This window comes from Grampus griseus (assembly GCF_964374135.1).
Source record: "Grampus griseus genome assembly, chromosome: 8".
NCBI classification, from domain to species: Eukaryota; Metazoa; Chordata; class Mammalia; order Artiodactyla; family Delphinidae; genus Grampus; species Grampus griseus.
Genome location: NC_139002.1, coordinates 99,663,158 through 99,674,285, shown reverse-complemented (window position 1 = coordinate 99,674,285; position 11,128 = coordinate 99,663,158). Strand labels below are relative to the sequence as shown.

Here is an 11,128-nt window from a genome sequence, read left to right as displayed (position 1 = left end):
TGCGGCTGCCCAAGACAAGCCCGTATGTAAGTTCTCTTGCTCTGTAGGTACTTCCTACCACCTACCAATCTGGAGTGGCTGCCTCTTTCTTCAGGCTCTCCTTGCCCTCTATGTATGGGGGGCCAGTGTGTGAACCAGCATGAGCACGGGCCATTTATTTATCTTGTTAATGAGAGAACCGGCAGGATGTTAAGGCTGGTTCAAAAGAGATATAAGAAACTATGAACTATAACTAGTGTGGAAGAGAATGCTGGAGGGGGCTTCCCTGGTGGTGCAGTGGTTAAGAATCCGCCTGCCAATGCAGTGGACACGGGTTCGAGCCCTGGTCCGGGAAGATCCCACGTGCCGCGGAGCAATGAACCACAACTACTGAGCCCGCGAGCCACAACTACTGAAGCCCACACGCCTAGAGCCCATGCTCCGCACTGAGAAGCCACCACAATGAGCAGACTGAGCACCGCAACAAAGAGTACCCCCCGCTCACCGCAACTAGAGAAAACCCTCGTGCAGCAACAAAGACCCAACTCAGCCAAAAATAAATAAATAAATGAATAAATAAATAAATTTATTTTTAAAAAAAAGAATGCTGGAGTAAGACTCAAATGTTAAATATCATACCAGTTAATATCCGGCAAGGCAATAAAACTGTCCCCTTTGGGATTATCTTTTCTATCAAAATGAAATCATTGGGCTTCCCTGGTGGCGCAGTAGTTGAGAGTCTGCCTGCTAATGCAGGGGACACACGTTCGAGCCCTGGTCTGGGAAGATCCCACATGCCACGGAGCGGCTGGGCCCGTGAGCCACAATTACTGAGCCTGCGCGTCTGGAGCCTGTGCTCCACAACAAGAGAGGCCGCGATAGTGAGAGGCCCGCACACCGCGGTGAAGAGTGGCCCCCGCTTGCCGTACCTGGAGAAAGCCCTCGCAGAGAAACGAAGACCCAACACAGGCAAAAATAAATAAATAAATAAATTAATTAATTAATTAAAAAGCCAAGCATTAAAAAAAAAAAAAGAAATCATCTCAACTGGACAAAATTAATTTGCAATTTAGCAATCTTCTACAAATTAACATCTAACTTTACTGAGTCTGGTACCTCACTAATAGTAAATACTAAGTCAAATAAAGTTGCCTCCCCTAGAACTTCAAATTATCCTGAAGCAGGCTCGTTAGACAATGTTCTTGTTATAACATAGAAGGGGCGCACAATAACCTTTTTTCCTTATTTCCCAGTTTTGTACAATTTTTCTAAACACACTTGTCCCAGTTACCTATTAGTGAGTAATAAACTACTCCAAAATTTTGTGGTTTAAAACCACAACCATTTGATTATAATACCACAATTTTATGGGTCAGGTATCTGGGAAAGGCTCAGCTGAGTGATTCTTCTGCTTCACATCGTGTTGAATGGGGTCACTCGATGACATTCAGTTGCTAGCTGAGCTGGTCTGGACAGCTTCATTCACGTGTCTGGTGTGGCTGGTAAGCTGGGTATAGCTGGACCCCTCTTCCTCTTCACGTAGTCTCAGGGCCTTTCCACATGACCTCTTCAGCAAGGTAACTGGACATCTTACATGGACTTACACTGTCAATCTTCTTAAAGACTAGACACAGAACTGGCATAGCATCACCACCCCCCGCCCCCTGCTCCATTGGTCAAAGCCATCATAATCCAGTCCAGATTCAAGGAATAATGGAAGTAGAACCCACCTCTTGATGAGAGAACAAAGAATTTGTAGCCTTGTTTAATCTACCACAAGTTTCATCTTATACATTTTTATTTTCATTATATTGCTAACCCTTTTGTCTAAAGTCTGCTGCACCAAGAGTTCCCATAGCTTTCTGGGATGTCCGTCACAACTTTGTTGGCTACATGAGAAATGACCCTCTGGGCAGCCCACCACTCTTTTTCTCCCTCTCTATAACCCTTTGCAAGCACTCATGGACAATATCTTAAAGCAGCGGTATGCAAAGTGTAGTCCTAGAACCAATAGCATCAGCATCACCTGGGAACTTGGCATAAATGCAATTCTTAGGTCCCACTTCAGACCTACTGAACCAGAAACACCAGGGATGGGGCCCAGCAGTCTGTCGGAACAAGCCCTCTTGGCGAGGCTGGGAACCACTGTTGTAGAGCTGTACGTTACTTAATGAAAATTAATACAACATCTGAAACTAGTCTCACAAGAAAGTACATTTTATGTTCTTTTACCATGATCTAAAAAAAGAGAAGCATGTAGAGAATCTGTAAATACCACAGTGGATTATTTACAGCCTCTGGAGAAAGGACAGACAATACCAAAGCACGGTGGCTTTCACTAACTGATGTTCTCTCTCAGCTGTGAAAAGCCTTTTCCATATACCCAGGCTCGCAGGAAAGACTTTTCTTCCACCCACTCGAGGGACACTCTCCAGGGGCCTCACATCTTATTTCTACAGAATTACTTGTGAAAAGAATTTGTATCCTCTCCATCTTAATAAGGGGCCTATTACACAGCTCAAAAAAATACATTATTCACCTAAAGGGACTCTCATTAATCTCCCTCAAAGACAGTTGGTGCATGGGAAAAACAGGTAATTTTATTGATTGTCTATATGACACCTTGTTTTCTGTTTCCTTCTCTGTATTATTTCTTTCCTTATCTTTTCTTTAAAATTATCCTATAGTGCATTTATATTCAAGCTTTCCTATTTTCTTATATAAACTGCTTTAGCTGTATCCTAAAAGTCTTTATACGTTAATAAGTTTATCATTCAGTTCTAAATATTTTCTGCTTCCCATTATGTTTTCTCAAGTAGTCCATTAATTAGAGGCACGGAGGTTTTTTTGTTTTGTTTTGTTTTAATTTCTGATCTCTAACATAATGATCAGAAAACAGGATCTGCAACATCAGGAATCAGCAAACTCTTTGTGTAAAGGGCCAGACAGTAAATATTTCAGGCTTCGCTAGCCAAATGGCCTCCACTGTAAGTATACAACTCTGCCTTGGTTGCCCTAAAGCAACCAAAGACAATACGCAAAAAAATGAGGGTGGTTGTATTCCAACAAAACTTTACTTACAAAAACAGGCAGCTGGCCAGATTCGGCTGTGGGTCACAACTTGCCAACCCTTGGCCTACGTGGCACCAGTTCTTTGGTCATTGTGCTGTTACCCGTACTACAGGAGGTTTTGTAATGTTCCATGCATGCTTGAAAGCTAATTATCGTCTTATCCTTGGCCTGTTCCACTTTAAGCTTTAGGCCTGGCCCATGCAAACATTCGCTTTTGTAAAACCGGCACAGTGATTAAGAGACTGGATTTTTGGAATCAGAGAGAACTGGTTGCCACTTTCCACTGGGTGGTTTAGGATAGATGAATTAACATCTCTAATCCTCAGGTTCCACATCTATACGGAAAATAACAGTACCTACCTCACAGGGTTGGCATAAGGCAGACTTCAGTCATTAGTAGAAGTAGTATTAGAATCATCACTGAACCACTACTCTGTGAGGCAGGTTTCATTAAACCCATTTTACAAAGAATTTAAGCCTCAGACGTGTTTAGATAACCTGCTCCACATCTGACAGCCAGTGACAAAGTACTGATTCCCACCCATAACTTCTAGTTCCAAATCCAAAGTTTCCACTACTCAGACTCTGATTAATCAATCTGGTCATACTAACATGTAAGGAATTTATGCCACTCCTAGGTGAGGCTGCATTTTAAGACACCGCGAGAAAGGAGTTGCGAAATCCACTCCTCAATTCTTCGAATTAATTCTTTGTGGTCCAAATTTAGTCCTTATGGGGAAAGAAAGAGTTCAGGGCCGAAAGGGCATGCAAGGTGCTAGCGGAGGTAAACCCCCCAAACAGACTTCTGGAGGCAGGCTGCCGAGGCTTACACCCAGGACAAACGTTTTTCTGGGCTTGATCCTGTAAGCAGGTGGTGTCACCCAGCGGCGCACTCAGCCTCGATGACCTTGCTGCCCACGGCTGTGCTGCCCTTCTTGGCTCTCCCACTTCACCTGCCTGGAGCGCCTGGGACCTAAAAATACCTCCCTGGTGGAACCTCCCGGAACATGCATTCGGCTTTTTTTTTTAATCGCCCTCATCACTTTGAGACACACAAATCATAGCCCTGACCCGCTGTCGACTCAGCGGGTGACGTGCCGCTGAAAGTGGCGACGAATTCTGCCCATTTCAATGACCTGAACTTTTATTTTTTCCCCTCCACTCGGCGCATTATCGTATGTCGTGAGGAGTGCCAAGCAAAACCCGCGAAGACCGTGTTGGACGCTGGCAAAACAGTCTAGGAATCTCCATTTCTCCCAGTCCAGGCTAATCCTGGGACTCTTCAAAGCCTTACCCTGTGACAATCACAAGGCTTTTCTCCGCCCCGTCGGTGACGGAAAACTCGTGACTCGAAACTGAGCGCCGGGCGAGCACACAGAAGCCAGAGGCGGAGCTACAAGTCCAGATCGCCAGGAAGCCCCCGACGGGCGGCGCGTGCGCAGTGTCTCGCCATGGGACCTCCTTCCCGCCGCTGAAACTAGGAAGCGGGACGCCAAATCTGTCCCCGCGCAGCCGCCGCCGCCGGGCGCCGAACGGGGCGGCCGCCCTCCCCGAGGCGCGCCTGCGCACGTTCCCACGCACGCTCCGGCGTACGGCGGCGGCCAGGGGTCGCGAGCCGGTGGAGGACCCGCGCGCGGAGGAGCCCGCAGAGTCAGCGCTTCTTCCCTCCCTCCCCTATTCCCCTCCCCGCTCCCTCCCCCCCCCAAGAATGTTCCGCTACGAGGTGAGTTGTTTCGACCGGAAGTGACCCCTCCCTCCCTCCCTCCCGCACGCGCCCCTCTTTCTCCCTCACCCTCCGCGCGTCTGTCCAGCGCTCCTGGGGGGAGGGGGGGGGGGCGGCGGGACCCGCGGGACCGAACGGAGTGCGTTGGGTCTGGGGTCGCGGGTTTAATCCGAGGGCTGTGAGCTGGCTTCGGGGGGCGGGACTGTCCTATCAGTTGCCACTGAGGAGAGCTGACCTATGTTTTGGGGTGGGGAGGGCCCCTTACGTGCCTTAACCAGACCACCCCCCACCCCCGGAGGAGTGAGGAGTAGAGAGCGTTGCACCCACCCTCGGTGGCTCTTGAGGAAGCTTCACCCGAGAAAGCCCAGAGACGCGTTTCCCGCCCTGGACCCGGAACCATCTCCCCTCCAATTACTTATACACACCCCCTTACAAACCGGCGACCGTCAGGTCCTGGGGGCCTGGACTCGCCCTTTGACTGGGGCCAAAGACCGTTTACTAAAGAGGACTCCGAGTTGGGAAGGGGCGTGTCCAGCAGAAGTTCCTTCTGGGCGAGTGGAGGGGGACGTGGGTTTGGTGACGGTCCGGGTATGTAGCAACAGTCGAGAGTCCTGACAGTGTCACTGGTTCGCTGTATGACCTTTAGCGATTCCTAATCATTGGACAGGGTTTCTGGATTTGTAGAACCAAAGGGTTGGTTTAGATGACCCCTAAGAGTCTTTCCAGTGTAAAAAGCAGTGATTTGGTTAAGTAGATCTTTGTGATTTGGGAGTGCTTCTGGAAGTTGCCTGTGATGGAGAGGCAGTTGCATGCTTGCTTTGTGTAAGTTTGGGAGACTTAAGATGGGTAGGATGGCCGTTTGACCTAACCTTTCATTTGGGAACATCCTGGCTAAGAGGTAGCCAGTCAGGGTGTATCCGAAATGTGACTTCAGAGAGCGTGTGGAATTCCGATCCTGAGTCTTTGAAAACTGGGGACACATATACTTGGTATTTGATAGGAATGGTTCAAGATCAAACTGCCTTTATGTAAACATGGAGAGAGATGATGAGATGCAGTAGGCAAAGTTCCCAAAAGAAAAGAAAACTTGGAAAATAAATCAGTTGAAAACTGAAATGGGGGTGGGAGGGTACGTTTAAGATAGAACACATCTAAGTGGTTAAACTGGTGATATCTAGCGTTGTTTAACAATACCCAATGTTTGCCTAAATCTTTGCCTCATTTGATCCTCACAACAACTTTCTGAGGTAGGTGGTATTGTCCCTGCATTACCACTTAAGAGATTGTGGCTTAGAGGCTAACACAGCCTGAGACAAAATAGATGCTCAGGGGTATTGAATGAATTAATCAGAAAGGATGTGACTTGCCCAAGTTGGTATCACTTGGAAGAAAGAGTAGAGACACAACTTAAACCTGTCACATCACAGCTTTTCAAGAGTTCACTTAATTGTGATTGAACACTTAGCTTTCTCCTTTATCACCAGAGTTTGGATCTGTAGGAAAACAGAAGGGGAAAAGGAAAATGAAGAGAAAGCTTTAAAAGGGAATAATAAAATAGTTGAAAAGGTGACATGAATATGAGGAAGATGAGAATTTCGTTGAAAAATATAGGTAGAACTCAAGCAAAATAATAAAATGTTCATTTTCACCTGTCATTATTATTGTAACCAGTGATGGAAAGGAAGTTGGCAGGCCTCATTTCTTGGTTGCATGAGGAAATGCTGTTATTATATTCTTGATAAATAGAGAAATGGAAGTTTGGGGGAAGAGGTTAAATAAGGAATAGGAACGAGAAGCTGAAGGAAAAGGTACTGAAGTCTTCCAGTGTCAGGGAAATTGGGGGATAGAAAAAATGCCATGTGCACAAAAAGTCATAATGAAGCTATTGTGTTGATCGGGAAGATAAAAACATTTTTTTAGAGCGAGGTTGTGAACTTCATGAATAGCTGATCTCTTTTTTCTCTTTTTTTAGTCTTTGGAGGATTGTCCTCTGGATGAAGATGAAGATGCATTTCAGGGCCTGGGAGAGGAAGATGAAGAGATTGATCAATTCAATGATGATACATTTGGGTCAGGTGCAGTTGGTAAGTGATATCTTTCTTTTGTAATGTCATCTTGGCCTCTTGCTGTTTTCAAATGCTCTCTTTTATAAGTACTTTTGTCTAAGTAGGCGTAACCTCATTCACAAAGTTGGCAAACTGTTCTGTTCTTCAATCCAAGCATCTACCCTCCTCCTCTGGGCTTCTTTTTGCCTCACTTATAAAACCAAGTGTTTTCTAAGCCCTGTCCCTTCCAGCTTTATGATCTATGGCTCTAAGTTGACACTATAAGGAATTCAAATGATTAGAGAAGTGGACATTTTACAAAGGTTTAAATAACCCTAGAAGAAGGAAATTTTTATTTGTGGAACATGGAACTTAAGGAAAACTAGTGGACTAGGAGAAAACTCAGATTCAGATGTATATGTTTTAAAATTCAGTTGATCAATAATATATTGCATGACCCTGCTATTGCCCTATAGTATATTCAATAAATAAAGTTTTTTATTCCAAGAATTTTGGTGATAGAAAGTCTTCATAAGTTAGAAAAATGTTGTGCACAGGTGAAATTTTCTCATCCTTGGGTATAGATAAATATTCCTGGTGTTGGAAGTGGTTAAAAAATTAAAGAGCCAAACTAAACTAGAGGCCACAGTTATAATTACTGAGATGAAAGGTTTAGGGAGCAAGCTTACATAATAAAGTTTGAGAGTTAGAGATCCTGGAACAAGTATACTAATAAGTTAAAATTAAACTGTACTTCGGAAAGATGAATAGGTAAGGGAAGTCCCTGGTGGTCCAGTGGTTAGGACTCTTTGCTCTCACTGCCAAGGGCCCAGGTTCGTCCCTGGTCGGGGAACTAAGATCCCGCATACCCCGTGCAGCCAAAAAAAAAAAAAAGAATAGGTAAGGCCAGAAACTATAAAACCCTTAGAGGAAACATAGGCAGAACACGCTATGACATACATCACAGCAAGATCCTTTTTGACCCATCTACTAGAGAAATGAAAGTAAAAATAAACAAATGGGACCTAATGAAACTTAAAAGTTTTCCACAGCAAAGGAAACCATAAACAAGACGAAAAGACAACCCTCAGAATGGGAGAAAATATTTGCAAGTGAAGCAACTGACAAAGGATTAATCTCCAAAATATATAAGCAGGTCACGCAGCTCAATAGCAAAAAAACAAACAACCCAATCCAAACATGGGCAGAAGACCAAATAGACATTTCTCCAAGGAAGACATACAGATTGCCAAGAAACACATGAAAGGATGCTCAACATCACGAATCATTAGAGAAATACAAATCAAAACCACAATAAGGTATCACCTCACACTGGTCAGAATGGCCATCATCAAAAAATCTACAAATAAATGCTGGAGAGGGTGTGGAGAAAAGGGAACCCTCTTGTACTGCTGGTGGGAATGTAAATTGATATAGCCACTATGGAGAGCAGTATGGGGGTTCCTTAAAAATCTAAAAATAGAACTACCATATGACCCAGCAATCCCACTACTGGGCATATACTCTGAGAAAACCATAATTCAAAAAGAGGCAGTACCACAATGTTCATTGCAGCACTATTTACAATAGCCAGGACGTGGAAGCAACCTAAGTGTCCATCGACAGATGAATGGATAAAGAAGATGTGGTGCAGATATACAATGGAATATTACTCAGCCATAAAAAGAAATGAAATTGAGTTATTTGTAGTGAGGTGGATGGACCTAGAGACTCATACAGAGTGAAGTAAGTCAGAAAGAGAAAAACAAAAAACAAATACCATATGCTAACACATATATATGGAATCTAAAAAAATAATGGTTCTAAAGCACCTAGGGGCAGGACAGGAATGAAAACGCAGACGTAGAGAATGGACTTGACACGGGGAAGGGGAAGTTGGGATGAAGTGAGAGAGTGTCATGGACATATATACACTACCAAATGTAAAACCGATGGCTACTGGGAAGCAGCCACATAGCACAGGGAGATCAGCTTGGTGCTTTGTATCCACCTAGAGGGCTGGGATAGGGAGGGTGGGAGAGACACGCAAGAGGGAGGAGATATGGGGATATATGTTTATGTATAGCTGATTCACTTTGTTATACAGCAGAAACTAACATATCATTGTAAAGCAATTATACTCCAATAAAGATGTTAAAAAAAAAACCCAAAACATTGTATAGAGGTAACATTTTAACCACAATTCTGTCAGTATTGTGGGGTTTTGTTTTAGTATTGTTTTAAAATAATTTCTGTAATTGTTTTAAAATATTATCTTGTAGCTTTAATTTTGTCCATTCCGTTTCAATAAGATTTGATGAACACATTTGGGAAAAAAAAAAGATGAATAGGTAAGAGTCCATGGAACTCTCTTTGCTTTGACTGTTGGTGTTGAAAAGCAGCAATGACCACATTTATGTTGGGATCTGTGAATATGTGGGATTTCAAATATTCAAGTTAAGTAATAAGAAGAGGAAATTTATCAGTAGTGGGTAACCCTAAAATGTTCAATATCAAAAACAAATGAGAGGTCTTAAAAATGTTGTATTAGGACTTCCCTGGTGGCGCAGGGGTTAAGAATCCACCTGCCAATGCAGGGGACATGGGATCAATCCCTGGTCGGGGAAGATCCCACATGCTGTTGAGCAGCTAAGCCTGTGCGCCACAACTACTGAGCCTGCACGCCACAACTACTGAAGCTCGCCCGCCTAGAGCCCGTGCTCCACAGCAAGAGAAGCCACCACAGTGAGAAGCCCGCACACTGCAACAAAGAGTAACCCCTGCTCGCCGCAACTAGAGGAAGCCCAGGTGCAGCAACAAAGACCCAATGCAGCCAAAAATAAAATAAAATAGTTGTACTGGTTACTGGTTTTGCACTGACCTAAACAGCTTAAGTTTATTTAAGCTTAGACTGAGTTGAATGAACTGGCAAAAATGAAAGAGTATACTGTTTTCAATCAGGGTTTACAGAATTCCTTGAAGAGCTAAAACTGCTGCTTTTGGAAGCAGCAAGAGAAGCATTTAAGGTAGAAGCTAGGCTTATTACAGAAGGGAACCGAAGACCTTTTGGATTACAGCCATAGTTTAGGGGATGAGATTGTCCAAGAGGATGACATGATCTCAGATGCTGTTCTCTATCCATGGAGATCACAGGGAAAGGGACATAGAATAGAATGACGAAAGCAGGGAACTGATGTGAAGTGCAAATTATATTTGAAACTTTAGTAAAAACCTATAGAATACAATAGAAGCTATAAACAGTGTGTGCTTGTTTCTGGAGCTCTTTTTCTCTTAAAATATTGTACTGAATGTTACCATTTTTTAGCAAATTCATCTGTGTTAAAATGAAATTTATTAAAATGAAGTATGTTGAGGTTAGCCAGCATAGTAAATGTCCTCAGTTTTTAACCTGGACAGAAGAGGAATAGTTTGGCCTTCTCATTGACTTCCAGAGTGCTAGACAGTCTTTTTTTCTGAGTTCCTATGTTTCTCACAAGATGAGGAAAGTATTGCCTTAAAAGAATTTTAGAGTGTGCAGAACTGCATTTTATGTGATGGAAAATGAAAAAGCCCCTAGGGTTACACAGTAAAAGAACAGGTGATAAAAAGTAAAGGCAGTTGGGCTTCCCTGGTGGCGCAGTGGTTGAGAGTCCGCCTGCCGATGCAGGGGACACGGGTTCGTGCCCCGGTCCGGGAAGATCCCACATGCCATGGAGCGGCTGGGCCCATGAGCCATGGCCGCTGAGCCTGCGCATCCGGAGCCTGTGCTCCACAGCGGGAGAGGCCACAACAGTGAGAGGCCCTCGTACCGTGCAAAAAAAAAAAAAAAAAAAGTAAAGGCAGTGAAGTAGCATATGGTTAGCCCATTTTGTACCCTGAGGCACAAGGATGATTAAGGACTTCTTGGTCAACAAAGTTTATAATGGAGAAAAGATTTCCCAGTGTGAGCCCTTTCCGTTGAGAGTATAATATACTTGAATTGTGAAGTTAAAACCTTAGTTCCTCATCTTGATATAAATACTATACGGGTTTATAAAAAGAAAATTGCTTTCTAAGTCAACCTGTGACTTGTTTAATATACTTCTAAAGGTGGATATACAGCTGGTGTAGAGAATTTAAACCAGGAGATAAAATGTCAGACCTATGACATACATTTTGGTTTGTTGGTTTTTAACTCAAGGAGTGAGTATCTTGAGTAATACCTGTTAGTACAGTAGTTATTTTAAGTCACTGGCTACAGATGCTCTGATGTCACCTTTCCTTAAGAAACTAGTCACTGTCTTCTGCATGGAAAAATGTTTGCATCATC

The 11,128-nt window shown here is 43.7% G+C and overlaps 1 protein-coding gene across 1 annotated transcript in view; it reads left to right on the top strand.

Annotated features, from left to right (window-relative positions):
* The first annotated feature begins 4,731 nt into the window (after positions 1-4,731).
* Positions 4,732-11,128, top strand: part of PATL1 (PAT1 homolog 1, processing body mRNA decay factor) — a 36,768-nt gene continuing 30,371 nt past the window's right edge. The window contains exons 1-2 of the mRNA XM_082659487.1: positions 4,732-4,774; positions 6,747-6,858. Coding sequence (XP_082515613.1) covers positions 4,760-4,774; positions 6,747-6,858 — 127 coding nt within the window. The 5' untranslated portion in view covers positions 4,732-4,759. The remainder of the gene's footprint in view (positions 4,775-6,746; positions 6,859-11,128) is intronic.